This window comes from Phalaenopsis equestris, unplaced genomic scaffold (assembly GCF_001263595.1).
Source record: "Phalaenopsis equestris unplaced genomic scaffold, ASM126359v1 Scaffold000002, whole genome shotgun sequence".
Taxonomy (NCBI): Eukaryota; Viridiplantae; Streptophyta; class Magnoliopsida; order Asparagales; family Orchidaceae; genus Phalaenopsis; species Phalaenopsis equestris.
The window spans coordinates 2,828,134-2,851,779 of record NW_018164444.1 but is presented as its reverse complement, the minus strand read 5'-3'; the positions used below and the strand labels follow the sequence as shown (position 1 = coordinate 2,851,779).

Sequence of the window (23,646 nt, the reverse complement as noted above, 5' to 3'; positions counted from 1 at the left end):
AAATCCGAAGAAGAGTGTAACGACGACTCATAACCGAAAACTCGAGAAAATCAACGAGAAAAGACTCAAGTAAAAAAAATCTTCAAAAATCTCGGAGAAATCTCAAGGACAAGAAAAGAAGCACGAGTGCTCTGTCCAAAGCTTTGATCAAACAGAAAGTTCAGGTAAGGGAGACCGCAAGCACTAGTGTAGGGATAGACTCAGATATATGTATATGTACTCGAGGGTCCACGAAGGCTACTCGGTCACCCGAATGTATAGAACCCGCCACCCCTCTAGAAGCAAAATCCTCGGAGAAATCTCAAGGAAAAGAAAAGAAGCACGAGTGCTCTGTCCAAAGCTTTGATCAAACAGAAAGTTCAGGTAAGGGAGACCGCAAGCACTAGTGTAGGGATAGACTCAGATATATGTATATGTACTCGAGGGTCCACGAAGGCTACTCGGTCACCCGAATGTATAGAACCCGCCACCCCTCTAGAAGGCACATGGGTCTCAAAAGAGAGATTATCAATTATTTTATAGCAAAAAATATATTTTTATTCTTTTTGAAACAAGTTTTAACAATTTTTATTGTCCACAAGTCGATTACACTGTCGGGTGTGGGACTGCCAGCTATCTGAGGAGGTTCGAGCCAACTCCCGCTAGACTTATGTCGGTGAAGGATACTGTTATCATATTGTTCATCAAATACCTGGATTTTGATGTTATAGGATAGGGCATCTTTCTGCTCTATCTTCAGTGTCTTTATCATCACCACCCTACGCCCCAAAACAAACTACTTGCGACCTTGTTTGATGGTTTCACGTAAAACAAAAGGTTATACGTGGACACTTATGCGTCGGACATACGCGCTGAAAACAGAACCAAGAAGCAAGGAAAGAAAAGAACAAAAATGGGGTGAGAGAGAGGAGACATTGATCCATCTAAAATACCGAAAAGGAGAATGGATCAGTTCTCAAAACTCCTATCGAAAAGACCTGTAAAAGTAGGGCCCAAAGTCTTTCCTAACAAATATAAAAGGCTACTTTGCGCTGATTTTTTCAAACCCCAAAGACGTAGGATTAATCAAATCAACTAAATGCTCTCCCAAATAAGGCTTGCAAATCTTCCCAAACCCCAAGTTGATATCAAAATCTTTCAACTTCCAAATTAACCTATAGCCTCACACCTCAAACAAACTCGAAATTTTTCCAATGCACTAAGGCGTAAGATCTACGGCTTAAGTGAGGTAAAGCCAAGAAAATTTATGGGTAAAAGCCAATATCAACACCCTCTAGCTCCAGACCCGAATAAACTCCCACAGGTGACTCACGGTCAAGGCAAACCCGAGGCCAAAAGGAGAAGAGGCTCACGTCTAAGGCAACCCGAGGCCAAAAGGGGCTCATGGCCAATGCAAACCTTAGGCCAAAAGGGGCTCACGACCAAGGCAAAGGGGAGGCCCACGGCTGAGGCAACCCAAGGTCAAAAGAGGTTCACGGTCAAGGCAAACCCGAGGCCAACAAGAGAGGAGGCTCACGGCTAAGACGACCCAAATTGATTATATGAAGATATTTAATATACATAGGAGAGTGAATGGACAAACCCTCACAAAGCCTCCAGACCAACCCCAATTTCACCAAGTAGGACACAAGGAAATTGTTCAACACATCCTCTAATCACCTCACTTTATAGATAGGACAAAGACATACATTTAAACTTGACTCATCAATCAACACCCAAGCCACTTCGTGTAGGAGGAGCCAAACAACCCCAGGGGATTGCCAGCAAGCTCACGGGTAGGACTAAGAACAAACCAAATCAAGCTCCCAAGCTACCTCTCGGGTAGGAGCAGAACCAAACAGAAACCGAATCATTCAAGGCCAAAACGAGGTCAAACAAGCAAAACCGAGCCCCCCACCAAACCAGCTCTCGGGTAAGGTCCAGAAAAGGCAAAGTCAAGCCAAACCAAACCAAGCCAAACTCTTGGGTAGGGCCAAGAACAAGTAAAACCACGTCCTGCACCAACTTTAAATCATTTGGGGATAAATCCGCGCATATATTGGACTTGGAGTAGCTAACAACATACAGATCTCATGCCAAAATAAGCTTTACAAGTATGCAAAAAAAAAAGGACCAAAGGACTGGATCAGGCAAAATCGAGTTCCAATAGAAAAAACCGAGCCCCAATAAAGGCTAAAACCGAGCCATTCAAAGCCAAAACAGAACCCAAACATAGATTAAAACCCGAGCCTTAACAAAAATTAAAATCTCAGTCATCTTAAGGTAAAACCGAGCCAACCCAAGTTTTTCATCAAATTCCAGATTAGTTAAAGACCAAACCGAGCAAAACAAGGCTAAAACCCAAATCCAGCAAGGGTCGAAAACCAAGCTGCAATTGAAACCTCCAACACTAAGCCACAATAAAAGTTAGAGCAATATTCTCATGCTTTTAAGACATCTCAAGATAAAACTACCACATGCTTTGAGTGAAATTGGATGAAAGCTTCGCAATACACATACTAACATGCTCATGAGAAGGGCCAATTATTTCAAAACCATCCTCTTAATTACTTCCAACACAAGTATGCCTTGAGAGATAGGAAACATGCCATGACTTCAGCACTTTAGATAAGCAAAGTAAAAGAAAGAATTAATAGCATATCAAATCTAACTTCTAGCATATATGCATATTTTTTTTTATCTTTCACATCATCTAAGTGATAAACATTTTCAAATACAAGCATAGTTGCAACTGGAGTGCTAAACCATACCCTAAGATCTTCATCAGGGGCTCGGCAAGGTTAACACCGAGAGCCAGTAAAGTACAGAGAAAGGGAGGGAGAAGGAAATACATACCCCCAAGCTTTTAAATGGCATTCCCACATAACAAATGTATAAAGAGTAAGTTAGAACATGTTTAAGAATGAGGCAAATAGTAATCTCCCTACTCTAGCATGCTAACAGGGCTCGGCAGAGAACAGGGACGAGCACACATAAACCTCAGGGGCTCGGTAAAGAGCAGGGCCGAACATAGACAACGCACAGGGGGAGAGTGAAGAATGTACCTCTTTGAAGCAAAAAGAAAGTAACACAAAAACTTTAAAAACACTCCACAACTTCACTTCCTCTTCCAGCAGCAGGAGGAAACTGATTCAAGCACCAGAAGATCAAAGAGGTGAGTGAGAAAGAAAAATAGCAGAGTTTTCTCCCTTAGAAAGATTTTCGGCCCCTTTTCACGCTCCAAAACAGAGTTTCATATAGACCCGAGAGAAGGAGAGCGAATGATTAGAGGATCGCATGCGGATCTTCGAATGATCAAGAGAGACAGAGGATATGATCCTCGCAGAGATTACGCTCTGCGGCAGGGAGGATCGAGAGCAGACGAGATAAGATACTCGCAGAGGATAGGATACGGGATGGGCGACTGCGAGAGGCGAGCGTGTGTGAGAGGCGAACGCGGGAACGAAATCTCTCAACGGCACGAAGGAGCGGGTCAGGCGATCGAACGAGCCACGTTAGGGCAAAGGTAGGCCCACGGACGCAAAAGAGTGAGGGGGGGGAGATAGATTTAGTTTAGGGATTTTAATGTGAACTATTAATTATAATAATAATAATAATATATTATTTATTATTATAAAACACTTAAATAGGTACTTTCACCAAGATGCGCCGTCGCAATAAAACAAAAGTCCCCCCTAAGCAAAATCAACGTTCCGGACGTATCGGCGCAGTCCGTTTCGTCATCCGGAGTCGTCCGGGCAACCTCATCGCCGATCGGGCTAAAATTGCGTCGCGGTCCGAATCTTACGAAAATTTCGGCTCGAATTCGATTAAACAGGACGGCGGAGAGCGCAGCGGCGCCAAATCAACGAATAGAACCAATCCTAAGGCCGTCAGTCCTATAGGAATGCTCCATGAGTTTCGTCGGAGTAGCCTTATCTGCTAAGCAATAGCGGTCAAAACTATTACATGGAACATCAAGTCGAGCGAAGAAAAGTCCAGAATTGCTAATGGGGATGGCTCCTTCACTATTTTTCTAGGAGTAGTCGACAGAAAGATCCTACGGCTAGATCCTAGGCTATTAAGGAGAGGAAAACTACACCTCGACCGAAAGCGAGGTCAACAATGTTCTGACAACTAGTAAAATGATTGCTGCAAATTAGAAAGTATGTAAGCTTGATTAGCATATAAAAAAATGTTGAAATTAACTTTCTATTTCAAATATAAATATTATATCTCGAACTCCTGAGTGGCAATCAGGATCTGCTTCCGTGAAAGATATGACTGATCATATCTGCTTTGGATGATTTCTGTGATCCGCCTTATGGGCGACCTGAAGGGTTAAACCTGTTAATGACTCATTATGTACAATATAAAATCGAATGAAAAATTAAAATTACTATGCTGTAGAAAATGAAGTTGACTTGCGAGTCACCCTCTAGCTCAATATAGACTCTGCCAGCGGTGTCAGTCATCTCAGGTGTTGAAGTCGAGGGGTCTGGCTCATCGAATGAGGATGATGGACGGAAATAAGGTGGAGTGGGAGGTGGTGCCTGCGAGGGACCTGGTGCGGGAGGTGTGGCAACAGAAGGGGTCACCAGAGTGGTTGCACGAGTGTCGTACCTGTCAGTGGAAATGATGGTCTTCTCACCCTCCAATATATGTTCCCTAAAGTCTAAGAATCTATCATCTGCAACAGGAAAAAAAACTTAGAATTAATAAGAAAGTATGTAATATAAGACAGAATAGTAAAAGCAGAAAAGTGAAACATGTGTCTATGCAAAAAATTACTAAAATTAAGTATGTCAACTACAGTGTAAGAAGTGAAAGTAAAGGCAAAAAGTGCAGAAACTAATCATCTAAGTATATATAGCATTTTTAATCTGTTTCATTCGATGATCCAGATGTTGAAGAATTGAAAATTTCTTCATCAATCTCATCATCATTTTCATCCATATCTAGAGGAACTCTTTCATGAACCTCCACTATATCTTTTAGAGGCAACTCCACATTGATTGAGCTAAGTTGAATACGAAAATTAGACATAATTGAGTCTTGGTGAATAGGTTCGATAACATTGTGCATCCCAATTAAGTTTATCCATTGCTCGTCCAAGATATCGAACATAATAAGCCTGACTTGCCAGGATAAATGATTCATACTTTGCATATCTTATGTTCATCTTAACTTCAGTAATATCATATGGGTCGAGTGTCCAAGTTCCTCGATTAGGTACTGGATCAAATCACTTACAACTGAACATGTAAGCATTGCGTTCAATATAGCCCGGATATTGCAACTGAAGTACATTTAGGGTCTATTTGGGGCAGCTGCAGCTTATTGAATAATTTGCTGATAAGTTGATTAAAAATAATCTGATGATAAGCTAGGTGCGCTGGCTATTACAAATTTTTATTTTTTGCGGAAAAGTCAGACCGCTGCCAGAAAATTGTCACTGTGAAAACACTACTTTCAACGTTTTCAAAACACATAAGCTGTCAAAACGCAGTTTAACCAAACATACCAGGTGCATTTTCAAAACGCCACCACACCAAATAAGCTGCCCCAAACGGACCCTTAATATGTCGTAATTTATATGTGTTTCCCCTAACACAGACACCATAATCATAAGTTTGTTTTTGTTCATACCAGGAGCTCGTGTGAAATTTATAATTGTTAACTTGTGATGTCGTCACGATATAATTAGACCCCCAAGCAAGATCTAATAAGCCTTGATATGTGATTTTATTGCTTGTATCATAGACCTAGTAGAAGTTTTATAGCATAATTAATTTAACTTTGTATAGTAGATTTACACAACACATTAGTGAATTTAAAAGTTACTTCAACGTACGTGTAATTTGAATCATTTTGAAAATTCTTTCTCAATTTTCTTGCTTACAAGAGAGTCATCCTATACTTTCAAGCTCTCCGTAAATAACCTGCAAACATCATTGTTATATGTATGTCTGAATTAATTGGTAAAGCATTCTGTTAAAATATTTTATTATATTTTTCTTACTATATAAATGGTTGTATTTTGTCGCAGTTCAGTAAAACATACAAAGTAGTTGCTTGAAGCTCTCCATCATTTAGATAACGCGTACCATGCCAACAGTTTTATGCGTATGTTGCCTTTAATTAAAGTAATAAGAACAAAAGTAATTGTTTCATGTATTAGGTATGCCTCACATATTGAACCCTCGGGATGTGTTTTATTCTTAACAGGCTCTTTTATTTTATTCGGAAATCTACACGGTTTATTCAATTTAAAAAAATTAAGATAATATTTTAGTATAAAATAAAGGGCATACCTCTCAGAGGAATACATCCATCTGTACTATACCGATCCCCCAGTATAGCCTCATGTTACAAATGAATGGGCAGATGCTCCATAGATTCAAAAAAATTGGGAGGAAATATCTGCTCCAGCTTGCACATCAATAATGTAATAGTTGCGTCAGACTTCGTAGAGAATGTACATTCAAAGTGTCTGCACACAACTCTCTGAAGATTGTACTAATTTCGATTAACAGATCGAGTATTGGCTTTGGCAAATCATTGAATGAAATAGGTAATAAGTACTGCATGAAACTATGACAAACGTGACTTTTCATGCCAAATATTTTCCTCGTGCCCAAATCAACACATCGGCCAATGTTAGGCACAACCACTTGAAATTTCAAGGAATGCAACCACTCAAATATTATTTGTCTTTGATCCAATGTTAGACAATATGTAGCTTTGGGCTTTATTACTTTACCTGCATTTATCTCTTACAATTCTAACCCCCTTCTCTTGCAATACTTTTAAATTCATTCATGCTTTGACGTTGTTCTTTATTTTTCCCTTGATATCAAGAACAGTGTTTAATATATTATCACAAAAAAAAATTTCATTATGCATAATATTCAGATTATGTCTAATTAGATTGGTTTTCCAGTATGTAAGATCCCAAAAAATACTCTGTTTCATCCAATTATGTGCAAAGCTATAATATGAAAGAGGACTTGAGGCTGTATTTGACCTCTCATTAATCTTCGGAACTCCACTAATCATCTGCAATATATCACTTCCACTATTCCTTGGGGGTGGACTTGATCTTTCAACTATATTTCTGAAAAATGTATCTTTATTCCTCCGGAATTGGTCATCACGTGCTAAGAACTTTCAGTGACAATTAAACCAGAATTTTTTTCTTTCATGTTTCAAAGTGAATGCTTTAGACATGTCCATGCAGTAGAGACATGTCAATTTCCTAGCTGTGCTTCAACCAGATAACATCCCAAAAGTAGGGCAATCACTAATCGTCCACATAAGAGTAGCTCTCAGGTCAAAATTTGTTTTATTACAATATCATTAGTCAATACTCTGGTTTCTCACAATACATGTAGCTCATCTATAAGAGGATGTAAGTACACATCAATTTTACTCTTTGAATTATATTGACCCGGTATGTTCAATGTTAGAAATAAGAATGACACAGTCATACACATATAAGGGGGCAAATTATATGGCGTGATAATAAACAACCAACAAGAATAGGGTGTTGTCGCATGACTGTACGATGTGAACCCATCTACACATAAGCCAAACCCGATGTTGCGTGGTTTTGCTGCAAAATCCGGATAACTGTGGGCGAAGTGTTTCGAAGCTCACTAGCTGAGGGATGAGTCATTGTAATAGCATTAACAGATCCAGTATGCCATATCATGTGGAAAGTTGTGCGCATAGAAGCAAACAGTCGTTGGAGCCGTAGAATGAGAGAAAAATAAAATACACGTTTGTAAGGAATATTCTTCTAGTTTATACTATTTCTTCCTCTTTGTTTTAACTTATCAGCACTGCAAAATCTTCATTGTCTCTTATGCGTACTTCATGTAATATAATATACAACCGTTAAAGTAGCAATCTATCTTTTCAGATAGTAGTCCCAACTTCGCCACAAACTTTTTATTTTTGTACAATCTTTTGGAACTAAATTACCTACAGGGTTTGTTTTCGTTAATAGTGTTGCTACCTAATTGAAGCATTCCCTAGGCATGTTAAAATTGAATTTGATACTCAACATTCTTAGGGCAACTGTTAACTTCGTGTGAGAAGTGCTTCCTTCTCAAAATGGTTGTTGGGCAGCATTTAATAGTTCATAAAATTATTGCGCTTCACTGTTGGGTTCATGTCACATTCCCAACAAATGATACTCAACATTCTTAGGGCAACTGTTAACTTTGTGTGAGAAGTGCTTCCTTCTCAAAATGGTTGTTAGGCAGCATTTAATAGTTCATAAAATTATTGTGCTTCACTGTTGGGTTCATGTCACATTCCCAACAAAATGAGTCTTAATCGCATCATCAATCATTTGCTCGTACATGTCAGAATCGTGAACAGTTGGTGGGGCATAACTTGATGAGTCTCCTGCATGACTGTACTGAACATCTGGTTCAAATTCATTATGTGAAGTCAATTACCAATAATCGGGTTTAAATCTCCTACGGGATAAATCCAACTTCACTTCATCGGGTGTTAGATATGTTTGATTATTGTGTTTCGCACAGGGGCTTCAAAACCTATTTTTTGAGAGTTAAACAGGCAGCTGCGATGCCACATGCACGAACTCTTTAACACCAACAATAAACTCGTAAGTTAATACTTTTCTTCCTGGATATAATCTGTTATGCATCCATGATCTAAAGCTTCAAATATCAATCTGTATCATAAATATAGCTCTATAAATTAGTAAACTTACAAATTACACATTCTACTTAAAACCTTAGGCCACTTACACATCATACCCAAAACCCATAGCCCACAATTCCAGAGAAAATCAACACTAATCTAACTCCACCCTAAACTTACAATATCACAAATTTCTTATGCATTTACATATCTCACACCTAAATATATTTACATACATAACACAAATATCTTGTGTATTTCCATAAACACAAATTTCTTATGTATTTTCATATATATGTCACAACTAAATTTTCATATTTACATACATAACATAAATTTCTTATATATTTACATATCTCGCACCAAATTTTTCATATTTACATACATAGCACAAATTTCTAATATATTCACATATCTCACTCCTATATTTTAATATTTACATAAAAGCACAAAATTTCTTTTTTGTTTGCATATCTCACACCTAAAATTCATATTTACATATATAATATAAATTTCTTATGCATTTACATATTTCATGCATAAATTTTATATTTACACACATAGCACAAATTTCTTATGTATTTACAAATCTCACAACTGACTTTTCATATTTACATCGATAGCACAAATTTCTTATGCATTCACATATCCCACACCTAAATTTCATATTTACATACATAACACAATTTTCTTATACATTTACATATGTCACACCAAAATTTTATTGCATGGTATAAATTTGTTATGCATTTACATATCTTACACCTAAACTTAGGGAAAATCATAAAATTCATATGCATTGCATACCTAACAATGGAATACGAAAAAAACTTGGCAAAACCTATGTATTTTCGAATCTAATACATATGCAAGGAAAAAAAAGAGATGAAAACTTATTTTAGCCAAAGCTTAGAGACATGTAAGAAGATTTTTCACCTTATACAGGGTTGGAGCGGTGAAACGGAGCTGGATACGCCGGAGAAGCTTAGGAGACAATGGAGGCCACGAGCGAAGCCGAAGGAGAAAGAGCGCGCAAAATAGAGCTGCGATTTGCGGGAGTCATATTTTAGGGCTCTAGCTTCGGATTTAGCGTCATCTATGGCCGACGCTATTAAGTGAGTTTAGCATCGGTCATAGCCGACGCAAATCTAACGCTATAGCGTCGGATTAGCGATCTTTGCTTGACACAACTCGCTAGCGCCGTTTCTCTGATTTTGGGAGCTCGGGGCGATGCTAACGGACACTAATCAATCTCTAATTTTGCGTCAGAAAAATTTCTGACGCTAATTCAAACACTAATTAACAATTTTTCTGTAGTGTTATTGTTACTACTTTGAATTCTTTGTTTTTTTTAATTTATCTATATTATAATTGCTTTATTATTTACTATTACTATTATTATTACAAACGGGAAAAAGAAGCGCAGGAAAAAAAAATGTAGTAAAAGTAGAAAATATACCTTGTTCTTAGAATATTACTCGAGATCCTGGCACGGAAAACAAAGAAACCAATCAAATTCATTGTGGCTAAAAATTTCCCCTCCCATCTCGGAGAAAATATTGCATCCAGAATCAAGACGCAAGCAGTCCGAACAACGGACGCAGTACACCCAAAGGAAAAAAAAATGGGTGTATCGTGTCCATTATCCGGACGTTGCTTGCGTTCGAATTCCGGACGCAATATTTTCTCCCCATCTCGGGACCTTTTTAAGGAGAAAATGAAGACTGAAACCACGTGAAATGCATTTAAGGAACTATGTTTTGTTACCCCACAACCGCAACCAGCCAACGTCCTCATAATTGAAGCAATAATGAGCTCAAATTGACATGTAAATTATCGATTTTGTCTGAAGACTAGTCAAAATTGGCAGGTAAAAATTGACAATTTACCTGCATGTTGTGTCGATTTTAAGTTTTTTTTTTTTTTTAAATGATGATTGGTTAGAATGGTATTTTTTTAATAAATCAGTTTTAAAAATTTCATTCTATTTCAACTCATATTAAAATAGTCCGGGAATTAATTTGACACATTTATGGACTCTGGTATTATAATTTAAATACTCGGCACTTTGCTAATTGCTTGTTTGATGAGATTACTATCTTACCAAATTGCAGGCATATCTATTGGAAGAAAGCTTTTCCCTTGTACGGTCTAGATTATGACTTAGTTATAGAAGCCATTGAAAAGATGGAGAAAAATCTTCCAGGATTCTTTTATGCAGGCAAGTTGTAGTCTTTCCCGTTTCTGAAACTGTGATGCTTGCATTCACGTAATAATCTGTTATGTTTTTCTCTTAACAAAATATTCATCATCGAGCTTTTCATAGTACACTGCTGAGATGCATATCGTGCTGCTTACAAGGACTATTGAATTTTTACTTGTTATTTAAAATATGATGAAAATTGTTGGTTTTCCCGTCATTTTCTCTCACTGGATTCTAAAGAGGCTAAGATTTTAATTTATTCAGACTAATTGTCCATTGAAACACCTTTTAGGTTCTCGCTCATGTTGATGCAGATCATCATCTTTAGCTCTATCCCAATCCCAAATATTTAACTTGAGTCTATATTACTACTTTTATCTTTGTCCTTTTGCTTTTGTTTTTATTTTTATTTATATTTTTATTTTAAAAACATATTTTTAGTGCATTTTTTGAGTGTTTTTAACATACCAAACGTATTTTATTTCAAATAAAAATATAAACAGAACAAAACAAAACAAATATAAATAATAAAAATGAAAATAAACTCAAACTGCCCCTTAGTGAAAGTCTATTTCCGTTTTCTCTAATCTTTCAAGATTAATTTTATCTACTAATCTTCTCCGGTGCCTCATCTTTCTTTTATATACATATTCAACTCATCTAAGTCTATTTACTGCTCCCAACATCTTTGCTAAATGATACTCTAACTATCTATCAAATATACTCATTCCTAATCTTTTCTATTTATTTCCACATGCTTATGAGTAGCCGTTTACATATTTTTTAATCTTCTATGCACATTAATACTAACAGTTCCCTACGTTTTGTCCCCACTTGATACCAACAATTCCTGGATTTTGTCTGCGTCTGAATACCAGAAGTGGGAAACCTCATTATTCTCTATCTTCTGTACTTGCAAACATTCATATAATAATCCACCTAACACAATACTTCCGATATGCTTGTAATCATAATCCTTGTAATAAGTAATCAAACACAATCCATAATCATATGTACAATCAAAATGGTAATAATACCTGCAAGCAAAACATATCTTAACATGTCAACACTTCTATAGTTCAATGCTGGCATGAATATAACAACCGTAAGTATTTGACATGTTGAAGCTCTAAATACAACCATATATCTTTTTTCTGAACTTGCCTTTCACATACAATCAATTTTTTTTTTTTGATTTTGTGAAGTTATATAATAAACTCTGCGTCAGAAAAAGTATAATTATTTGTATGCATATTTTGCCATCAACGTTGGTATCATTTTTGTAGGTAACAATAGAGATGGATTGTCTGTTGATAAATGCATAACTTCGGGTGTGCAGGCAGCTGAGCGTGTAATCTCCTATCTTAGCGATTCGAAAAAATAAGATTATTAAGGAAATATTATTGTTGAACCAAAGACCAGCCATTTTCATCATCCCTCTATTTATTCTTTCTATGTTCTTCCTGATAATACTGTATTCTCTTGAATTCAGGCCTTTTTTTTTTATATGCACTGTTTGTTAAATGAATGGTCATATGGAGAATGATATGATATGTCCGAACCAAAACTTATGAATTTGATTTAGATTGTTTTCTAAATATAATTAAAAAACTACGAGCATTTTGTGAACGATGACATTTGGTAAGCTTTGAATAAATTTTTTAAGATATATATGGATATATATATTTGTGTGTGCGTGCGCGCGTTGTCAAAAGATGGTGGCCTTTTATTTTATGTGGATTTAACAAACTAGCTCCAATTAAATTCGATATGCTCAATTGAGGATGCTATGAAATGTGCTCAAGAGTTAGTTGTTCATGTAATCATGTTACAAGATTCTAATAAAATGATTGCCTTTATATCTTATATAGCTCATGATTGTATCAGAATTCATAGACATGAGTCCATTTTGACATAGCACGTCACTTTAGCACAATGATCTCAACCTTACTCTCGGCTAATCTCACCACTACCAAGCGGAGAGCCATCTCCAAAATTTTAACCTATCCAGAACTCAGAAACGCAGTTTTTCATGTTTGGTATTGAATCTTCAATTGGTTGTTTACCTCAAAGAGAAGTTTTTTTTATCTCAATTGTTTGTTTTCTTTGATATTCGTGCTAGCATTTCTGAATACAAAAAAAGAGAAATCAAACAGGTTGCTCATTACTACTACATGATCATAAAAAAGCTCCTCACGAAAAATAGACAAAGTAATCTAAAAAATGCCAAAAACAATTATAACCAGACAGAAACTTTACAAAAGTTATGTATGCAAAAAATCCTTCAATCCAAAGGCCAAAGATATCTGTTTTCATCAATTAAAAGCCCTTAAATTTTGCAAGAGAACAGAGCATTGCCAAGAACCCTGCAAATTTCGTTGTCAAAAGATGGTGGCCTTTTATTCTATGTGGATTTAACAAACTAGCTCCAATTAAATTCGATATGCTCAATTGAGGATGCTATGAAATGTGCTCAAGAGTTAGTTGTTCATGTAATCATGTTACAAGATTCTAATAAAATGATTGCCTTTATATCTTATATAGCTCATGATTGTATCAGAATTCATAGACATGAGTCCGCTACGTCACTTTAGCACAATGATCTCAACCTCACTCTCGGCTAATCTCACCACTACCAAGTGGAGAATCATCTCCAGAATTTTAACCTATTTTGAGCTCGGAAACGCAGTTTTTCATGCTCGGTATTGAATCTTCAGTTGGTTGTTTACCTCAAAGGGAAGCTTTTTTTATCTCAATTGTTCATTCTCTTTGATATTCGTGCTAGCATTTTTTATGTATACAAAATTTTTATCGATGCAAAAAAAGAGAAATCAAACAGGTTGCTCATTACTACTACATGATCATAAAAAAGCTCCTCTTTATCTAAAAAATGCCAAAAACAATTATATCCAAACAGAAACTTTACAAAAGTTATGTATGCAAAAAAATCCTTCAATCCAAAGGCCAAAGATATCTATTTTCATCAATTAAAAGCAATTAAATTTTGCAAGAGAACAGAGCATTGCCAAGAACTCTTTCTTATTCAACATTAGCAAACCTTCTCACTAATTGTACATTCAACAAAAATTCAACTTTTTTATAAATATCCTTAACTTAGTGTCCTATCCATAAAGGAAAAGGAGAAGCTAGAAATCTACTTTAATCCCAGAATCAATTTGATTGAACTCATTGAAGAATGCCTTGAAATGCTCATAAGAGTGTTTGGCATCATCCACCGCACACATCTCTCTAATGCTATGCATTGATAGTTGAGGTGCACCGACATCAACTGTCCGGATTCCAAGGCCACTCGCGAGTATGGGACCGATAGTCGAACCGCACGGCATGTCGTTCCGTACAACGAAATCCTGCATTACAAGGCAGCATTATCATTTACAGCCAACATATCCTTAGTAGTTGGGTGCTTTATCTCCAACTATAAGGTCTTAAGTTCGAGGCCTAACATTAATGAGTGTGTGCATGAGTAAAAGAAAGAGGGTTATTTACATAAATACCACACAATTATTACGTATTTACATGTTTAACATCTAAACTTGAATATTCTATCATAACATTAAAATCTTTGTCATCACATCAGAAATACCACTTGTATAAACTTTTTAAAATCAAATACATATTTTTATACATACATTTATAGCACCAAGGTATTGTAAATGTAAATATCAAATTTTAGGTGTTAGATATGGAAATCTATACAAGTTGTGTGGTACCTAGGTAAAATTGCTAAGAAAAAAAAAAACTGCAAGAAGCTAGAAGAATACATATATTTTAGGAAGATTTACATACATACCACTCAATTCTTATGTATTTACATATCTAACATCTGCACTTCAATTTTTACACATATGTATCACTTTATGCATGAAAAGATGTATTACACTTTTTCAATATTAAAATAGTGGCATTTTGGATGAGATATGAAAATTTTAGATGGTTTAAATGTAAAAAAGTGAAGTTCAGAACTAGAAATCCAAATACTTGAGAATTGAGAGGTTTGTATGTACATGCAAATCAACAACAACAGTTTATCAACTGATTCATATTCTTGTAGAGAACTTGAAAATGAAAAAACAGTATATAATTTACCACATTGATTTTAGACTGTTGTTTTACCTGAATGGGCAAGCCATGCCTTTCAGCAATCTCTCTAAATATAAATGATGTGATGGCATTTGTCGCATATCTCTGATTCGCATTGTGTTTTATCACAAGACCGCCATGCATCTTAGGTTGATGATTATCCTCATGTTTGTCCTGGAAGAGAACCAAGGAACATGCATATAAATAATAATAATAATAATAATAAGGGATGGATATTAAAATACATAGGAATTGAGTGGTATGTATGTAAATCTTCCTAATGATAATGCCAATAAGTGAGCCCACCAAATAGCATCAACAACTAGAAATATATGATTAAATACCATATAGTTGGGATGTATGGCATGCGCCATGTCTGCAGAGACGAGAAAACTTTGCTGGATGGCCTTCTCTACTAACTGAAATGAACGGATCAAAGGCTCAATAAAGTATGGAAAACAGTCAGTCAAAAATCGATCAGAAAATTAAATAAATGAAAAAAATTTTATGGAAATATCACCTTCAAGAACCGAAACTAATCTTGGTTTAAGATAATTATAATCAATAAGAACTTAATAGAGGATACCATTACATCAACAATAACAACAACAACAAAGCCTTAATCCTATTAAGTGGGGTTGGCTACATGAATCATTTTTCTCCTGATAATGCCAATAAGTGAGCCCACCAAATAGCATCAACAACTAGAAATATATGATTAAATACCATATAGTTGGGATGTATGGCATGCGCCATGTCTGCAGAGACGAGAAAACTTTGCTGGATGGCCTTCTCTACTAACTGAAATGAACGGATCAACGGCTCAATAAAATATGGAAAACAGTCAGTCAAAAATCGATCAGAAAATTAAATAAATGAAAAAAATTTTATGGAAATATCACCTTCAAGAACCTAAACTAATCTTGGTTTAAGATAATCATAATCAATAAGAACTTAATAGAGGATACCATTCCATCAACAACAACAACAACAACAAAGCCTTAATCCTATTAAGTGGGGTTGGCTACATGAATCATTTTTCTCCATTCGTCCTATTTAGTGTCATATTTTCATTTTGTTCTAATAAATTATGATTATTTTTTATACAATACGCCCAAGTCTTCCTAGGTTTACCTCTGCCTTTCTTAACATGGGTTGAATCTAAAGCATCTACTCTCCTAATTTAAATAGACTTCTACCTTGTTTGAAGAGTTGAAAGAATTTGTTATTCTAGTCAAGGCATCCAACATCACTGGAGAACCAGCTCCCTGAGCTGAGTTCGATCCAACCTCCTCATGATCAAACAGCGCCACCATTCTCACACCAGTTTCTTCATCCAGAGAACTTTCAGAATTTGTTGAGTCTACCAAAGCCTGAAGTGAGAAAAAAAAAATTATAAATCTAGTTAGAAGTAGCTCTTATAGCAAAAAATAAATAAAACAAAAGATGCAGCTAACTCTAGAATGTAATTAGATAATGTAGTTATATTGACAAAAACGGATATAAGCTATAGCCTATAGCCTATGGAAAGAAATGAAATAGGCAAACAGATAACAAAGAAAATAAAGAAGACAGTTTGAGCAGTTAACTTTAGGGATTCCCATCCCCCTCTCAACCACACACACAACACCTGTAACCCTAGTTAAAACATTAATGTTAACATAGTTGGATCATCTGACCTGAGTAGGCAACAATATCAATATATCAACCCTTCTACTGAATGCTACGTAGTTCATTCATTTCCTTAATTACTAGAGATTTTCATTCCTCAATAACTTCTCTGCCAAGTATGATGAATCCGTGAAGCAGCTTCACAGACGTCAATTCTATCAAATTTATGTCTAGGATCACTCACTAGAAACTTGGGGCTATGTTTTTCTTTTTGTTTTTATTTTTGCTTATATTTAAAAAGCTTGATTGTTTAGTGAGTAGCATCAAAATAGTCCCCTGACTGTTTACATGGGGTCATTTTAGTCCTAAAGTCAATAAAAGCTCAGGCACTTTAAATTGGGGCTGAAATAGTACTTCGAGGTGATTATTTCAGCTCATATGAGGGGACTAAATTGAAACTTTTATAAACTCTGGACAAAAATGACCCTCTGCAAAGAGTTGAGACTATTTTGACACTTTTCTCTTTATTTAATATATTTTATGCGTGCTTTTATATTTTATTTTTAAAAATAAATTAGCTTGTTTTTAAAAATACACAAAACATCTAAAAATTATTTTGCACGATTTAAAAATAATTAAATACGTTATAACATATCAACATGTTTTATTTTAAGAAAAAACATGAAAAAAAATTAAAAAAATAAAAATCAAAAGTGATCCCGAACTACCCTCTTGAGAATAACAAGTGACATGGAAAAAAAATTCTAACCAACCATGGTTAACTACCAGAAATATTTAGTACCAAAAAAATAAAAAAAACAATTAATGAAGCAACCAAAAAAAAAAAACTTGTCACCTTCAGTGAACAGAACGACATGCATAAATTGTCAAGCCTTCCTGAGAATATGAATTCCTTCAGAGCACCGCCTATAATACTTGGTTGAGTATCACAAAGTTGCAGCTCAAAATCACAAATCTCATCCGGCTTACAGCAAGCATTGTCAGCAATTAACTGAGACGAATTAAAACATCAACTATTAATAGCAGGATGGAAGGAATGGGGGAGACTGACATGGATAAATACTACTACAAGTTTTTCGGGGCATTTACATAAATACACCTAATTCCTATGTATTTACATATCTAACACCTAAACTTTAATTTTACATTTATAACACCCAAAACTTTCATATCAGATCAATATTTAGGATGTAAATAATTCCAGCAAGTTAACTTCTAAAAAGGAAATACGCCTTTTTATGCATAGGTAAGGTGACATGTATGTAAAGAATTCCAGCAAGTTAACTTTTAAAAAGGAAATACGCCTTTTTGTGCATAGGTAAGGTGACATGTATGTAAAAATTGAAAAGTTTAGGTGTTAGATATGTAAATACATAGGAATTGAGTGGTATGTATGTAAGCCTTCCAAATTCTTTTAATGTAAATCATTATCATGAAATCTAAAAAAAAACTAAAATCCCAGCAGGAAGGTACCTGGAGGAAAACGGAATGATGTTTTCTGTTATCAATACTTTTCTTATCATGTGATTCTATTCCATCAGTTTTGACCTTGGTGTCTATGGGACCATTTTGTTCCCCCAGCTTCTGAAGTTCAGCCTACAAAATAGGAAGTTTGTGGAAAGAATATGAAACAGAAATACACGGTAGCTACCGAGCTTTTAGATTTAAAATTAAGAAACAATCTTCCACATGAATATGCAAACTTTTTTTTTTCCTCCTCTAGAAAACAATGTTACATTCCAATTTAACATAATAGGCAAGGGAAGTATAGGACCATGCAACAAGAAAATTCAAAAAGATTGGCCCCAAAAAATTATGGGAAAATTATCTTGCGGTTACCACAGCCTTTATACTACTAACTAAAAAAAGCTGCACGGATTGTATCATTCACAAATGAATGTAAATAGCATCGTGATAAGAAATCTATTGCATAAAATGCACCAGTAGCATCCACTTCTACCCAATCAAAACTGAAAAAGAAGATATAACGATATATGGAAGAATAGTGGAATGAAAGAATTCACATATGTATTTGAAGAATATATAGCAACATTTGATCAAAACACACGAATTTCACTGCATTATATAAATATAATGTTGAGTGTTGATAGCTGCAAATTAAGAACTTTTCAAGGAGTTGTTTAGATTCTATTGGAATAGTACTTTTTCATTGATCCATGATTGGCATTATGGAAGCAGCTTTTAACAATTGGAAAGAAATAAAAAAGAGAAACAAATTAAAAGGTGGTGCGTTATCTTCCACCTGATGTAAAAAAAATAAATGTGTAAAACCAGACAATGAATAGGGGGGGGGGGGGGGGGAGTCAGGGAGGGCAGTTTTGAGAGGAATAATGAAAAAAGGAGAGGAATTAAATAAGGCTAGCGGTGAACTGAGAATGATCATTGAGAAAAATTCCTCACATCTATACGATAGGTCAGACAAAATTTATGTATTTCAACGTGGACCGGGTATAAAGAGGACTTCAATTGAAGAAAGATGGGGATCAACTTTAGGGTTGGCTAACCCAGGTAGGTAAGCAAGAGAAAGAAGATGCAATAGGAGAGTGAAGGAATGAGAAATGAGCTTAAAGGTAGAAAATAGTATGGGGTAAATTTATCAAGGTCCCTTAAGTTTGGGGTGATGAAAAACTTCCACAAAATCTCCATCTTTCACTACTGGATTACATAAGCATTTTATTTTGAGCAACTTCTATCAAGTAAAACAATTAATCGGCACCTAAAAAGAAAAAGGCCCTCAATCAAAAGCATAAAAAGAAATATAAAAAACTCTGGATCTAAAATCTGATTCATATAGAATGGTTCTTATATGCGTAATATTTTTAATGTGATTCATATATATATTAGTGAACCGTACTCTTCTTTATTCTATGGTATTAAGTAATTTATTGCCTGTATTTTGTTCTAGTTATGCGTACCCTCATGAAAATTTTAAATGTTAAAAAAATTATCTAAATTTAAGATTCTCAAATTAGCGTTCGAGAAAAAAATTGGATAAATCCATCGAGATAGTTAAATCTGATCATAGTGGTAAATATTATGGCAACATGATATAACTAAATAGGCCATGAGACAATTTCCTAAATCCCAAGTACTTCCAAGCGCACCCAATACAGCATTCTTGGTAGTCCTGGAGCGTAGCTGAAAGGTGTAATTAAACTCTCAAGGATGTTTTGAAGAGCATGATGAGTCGGACAAATTTACATGAAGATTTATGGGTAAAGTCATTAAAACAGTCATTTATTTAATGAATCGAGTTCCCACTAAATGTATTAGAGAAACTTCTTTTTAAACTTTTGGTTTAGGAGAAAATCTAGACTTAACAATTTTCCTCTATGAGGTTGACCTGGTAAAGTGAAGCATTAACCATTTTCCTCTATGAGGTTGACCTGGTAAAGTGAAGCTTTAGACTATTTAGAGAGAAATTTTGACCCTAATTACATGCCATTTTATTTATTATCCAAAGCATTCAAAGGAATATCAGTTATATTGCCAGATTCGAAGGCTTATAATTGTTGAATCTCGAATGTTAAAATTTTTAGAATGAGATGCAGGTCATGTGGAACTATATATATACATATATATATAATTTGAGCTAAACTAGTCAACCTTTTTGATAGATGCTTCTATGGTTTGTACTCATGCATATTAAACTTATTAAGAACACACTCAATGCGTGTTTTTTGAGAAACTCGAGAACCATTTTGGTGAATTTGTATATCCTAGATAAAAGAAGCATTTCTTCAAGAACATGTTAAGACAATTGAGATTCTTTTATCAATTATAGAAGAAATTATTGTCCCAATTCCAACTAGAAATGTTTCACCACAAAAAAAGATCAATTAGACAAAAGCAGATGGCTATCTAAGATGACTTGTTTATATGGTGAAAATGATTTTCATCAATGAAAATTTTTTGAACTAGTTACATACTGAGAAGCTGTTTCTAGTCCTCAATCCTAAAGTTGGATTAACGCTTCATGAAAGATGAACTGTAAACTACTCATGATAATTATGTGATATTGCTATGTTTACACAAAGTTATAAGGTTAATGATTGTGAATATGTTTCAAGACCAAAAAAAAGCCACAAGAAAATAATTGAATTTTTCAAAAGCAAAATTGCTTGTAAAAAGATATACCAAAGAGCCTTGTAATTAAAAAAAAAAAAAATCCTTCAAGTTTATTATGGCAATAGTCTCATTTTGATATCGAGCTAGAGGGATGATGTAAAGGTCACCTTTTTAAATTGTGATATATTTGAAGAAGTATATAAACCTAAAAGATATATTGAAGATGGCAAGGAGAAAATTGTTATGTAAGGTGAGAAATCTATTTATGGTTTGAAGTGAGCTCCTTATTATTGGTATCCAAGTTCAAAGAGAAAATTGCATCCTTTGGCTCTAAGAAAAAAAAAATTATTAGTGCATATATCTCATGATTAGCAAGTACAAGTTAATATTTTTGATTTTTTATGTTGATCATATTTTGCATGTTAATAATGATTTTAGGAGACTTTTAGAATACATTTAGAACAGTTTTTTTCATAACTTCACTTTGTATACTGCTATTATGCTAGGGCTGTCAAAAAGGCTCGTTGTTCGCGAACAGCTCGTGTTCGGCTCGTTAAGAAGCTCGTGTTTGGCTCGTTCGCTAAGTTAACGAGCCGAAAATGAACAACACGAAAAAATATTTGTTCGTTTGTGTTCGGCTCGTTTTGGCTCGATATACTACTCATAAATTATATATATATGTATATATATATATATATATATATATATATATATATGAGTAGTATTTTTAAAAAATTGAATTGACTACAAGACTATAAAGATTTATAATCACTTATAAATATTAAATTAAGAAAATAGTATTAAAATTATTAAATTCGATTCAAATGATGTTTTAATATACACCATAATTTTTAAATATTGCCCCAATCTTTCACATCTTATGGCTACCTGATTAGGGTTGTCAAAACGACTCTTTGTTCGTGAACAACTCGTGTTCGGCTCGCTAAGCAAACGAGCCGAACATGAACACACTTTTTGAGCTCGAAAATGCTTTATGGCTATAACTTTCTCGCTATTTTATAAAATTTTACAGCCAAATTTACTAGAGTGTAATACTTGTAAGAAACTGGTTGCCAGATTTTTTTATGAAGTGAAAAAGTCAATAATAGTAACAACAGCTTTCAAAAACTCTACTTTTCATACAACCAATTTAAAGTTTTTTTTATATCCAACTTTTGATATGGAGGATTTAAGAAATGCTTCTTTTATCTAGGATATACAAATTCACCAAAATGGTTCTCGAGTTTCTCAAAAAACACGCATTGAGTGTGTTCTTAATAAGTTTAATATGCATGAGTACAAACCATAGAAGCATCTATCAAAAAGGTTGACTAGTTTAGCTCAAATTAGTATCCCATAAAAGAAATAGAGGAGTCCATAAAATATGTGTATTATGCTAGAAAACTTGTAGTTTGGTCTACACTCAAGTTTATACAATACCAAATATTGCATTTGTTGTTGAAACATCAAGCAAATATCAGCCTAATCCAAGGCATGATCACCAGGATGTTGCAAAAAAGGAGAGAGGTATTTGAATAGGGCAAGGATTACATGCTTGTTTATATTAAATTAGATAATTTTTGGTTAAACTGGCTATCTGACACTGACTTTAATGGGTGTAAAAATGACTTAACAGATATTAGGATTCATCTTCATGGTAGTTGAAGTAGCTATGCCTTGAAAGAGTATTAAATGCCTGTTTGGGGCAGCTTATAGGGTGCAGCGGCGTTGTGAAAACGTCGCCTTCCCTTTTGAATATAGCGATCGATGTAAACTTTTGGTGTCGCGGCGTTTTATTATCGTGATTTCCTTCATCGCTTCACAAGCCAGACTACCCCGCGTCCCGCCTATGAATTTTGCTATTAGGGAAGAATTCTTGTGGTGCCCCTTTCTCGCTCTCCCTTGCCCTTAGAGAATCGCAGATCTCCTCTGCCCCTTCGCCTCGCCTTGCACCCCGTCGCACTTGGAGAATCACAATTCTCCTCTGCTCCTTCGCCTCGCCTCGCCTCGCAGATCTCCCTTGGCTCGCCCTTTCCAAGAGAATAGATCTCTGCTCGCCCTTTCCAGGAGATCGACGCCCGGGAGAATCGCACCTCGCCTCTCTCTCAGCTCACCAATCTCCCTCGGCTCGTCGATCCTCCTCTGCTCTTTGCTTCGACTGAGATAGACGCAAGGTATACCCAATATCCCTCTCCTTTCTTCTCGCGAGCATATTTTGAATGAGTGTACCTATTTTTATGGATCTCCTGAACGGGTTATATCTGAATCACGACCTCCAAGGTTCTTTTAGAACGACAAGAAGGGAGGTGTTGGCTATAACAATATACATTCTGTCACAGAATGAATTTATTAGAGATGCTATTGAGAGATTTCAGCATTCATCAGAAACAATAAGTTATTACTTTTCCAAAGGCATACAAGCACTTTTTAGCTCGCAGCTCAAATCATTAAACCAGATGATTCATCATTTGCTAGTACTCCAAGGGAAATTGCAAACGTTCCCCGTTACACGTCTTATTTCAAGATAACTATTGAATTCTTTACGTTACTTCCAAAATTCTATTTTTTCTAACGTTGTAAAACAGAACTGCATAGGTGCAATTGACGGTAGTCACGTCGATGTCCGACTACCTAGCTATGACAAGGTGGCGTACATTGGTTGTAGTGGTTCAACTACTCAAAATATAATGACGGTATGTAACTTCAACATGTATTTCACTTTTGTTATGACGGACTAGGAAGGGAGTGCATGTGACAGTCAAATTTTCACTTATGCAACTAGGAATAAATCACAGTATTTTCCTCACCCGCCTTCAGGTATAATTTGATTTGTAAACGTACTAGTTGTATGTATTATTTGTCATTAACTGTGTATTCCATAACAGGAAAATACTATTTGGTCGATGTTGGATATCCTATGCAGAGAGGCTACCTGAAACCATATCCAGACACTAGATAACATACTC

General features: G+C 35.2%; 2 protein-coding genes across 4 annotated transcripts in view; one reads left to right on the top strand and one right to left on the bottom strand.

The window, feature by feature from the left end:
* The window catches only part of LOC110024400 (protoporphyrinogen oxidase, mitochondrial), a 76,050-nt gene extending 63,628 nt beyond the window's left edge, over positions 1-12,422 (top strand). For all 3 annotated transcript variants that reach the window (XM_020724361.1, XM_020724354.1, XM_020724345.1), the window contains 2 exons: positions 10,770-10,876; positions 12,145-12,422. In XM_020724361.1, the coding sequence (XP_020580020.1) occupies positions 10,770-10,876; positions 12,145-12,242 (205 nt within the window). In that variant the 3' untranslated portion in view covers positions 12,243-12,422. The remainder of the gene's footprint in view (positions 1-10,769; positions 10,877-12,144) is intronic.
* Positions 12,423-13,841: 1,419 nt separating this feature from the next.
* The window catches only part of LOC110017975 (probable aspartyl aminopeptidase), a gene marked incomplete at its 5' end in the record, with an annotated part of 20,336 nt that continues 10,531 nt past the window's right edge, over positions 13,842-23,646 (bottom strand). Inside the window, 6 exon segments of the mRNA XM_020715171.1 lie at positions 13,842-14,226; positions 14,993-15,133; positions 15,686-15,760; positions 16,159-16,332; positions 17,427-17,582; positions 18,065-18,187. Of these exon segments, the coding sequence (XP_020570830.1) occupies positions 14,005-14,226; positions 14,993-15,133; positions 15,686-15,760; positions 16,159-16,332; positions 17,427-17,582; positions 18,065-18,187 (891 nt within the window).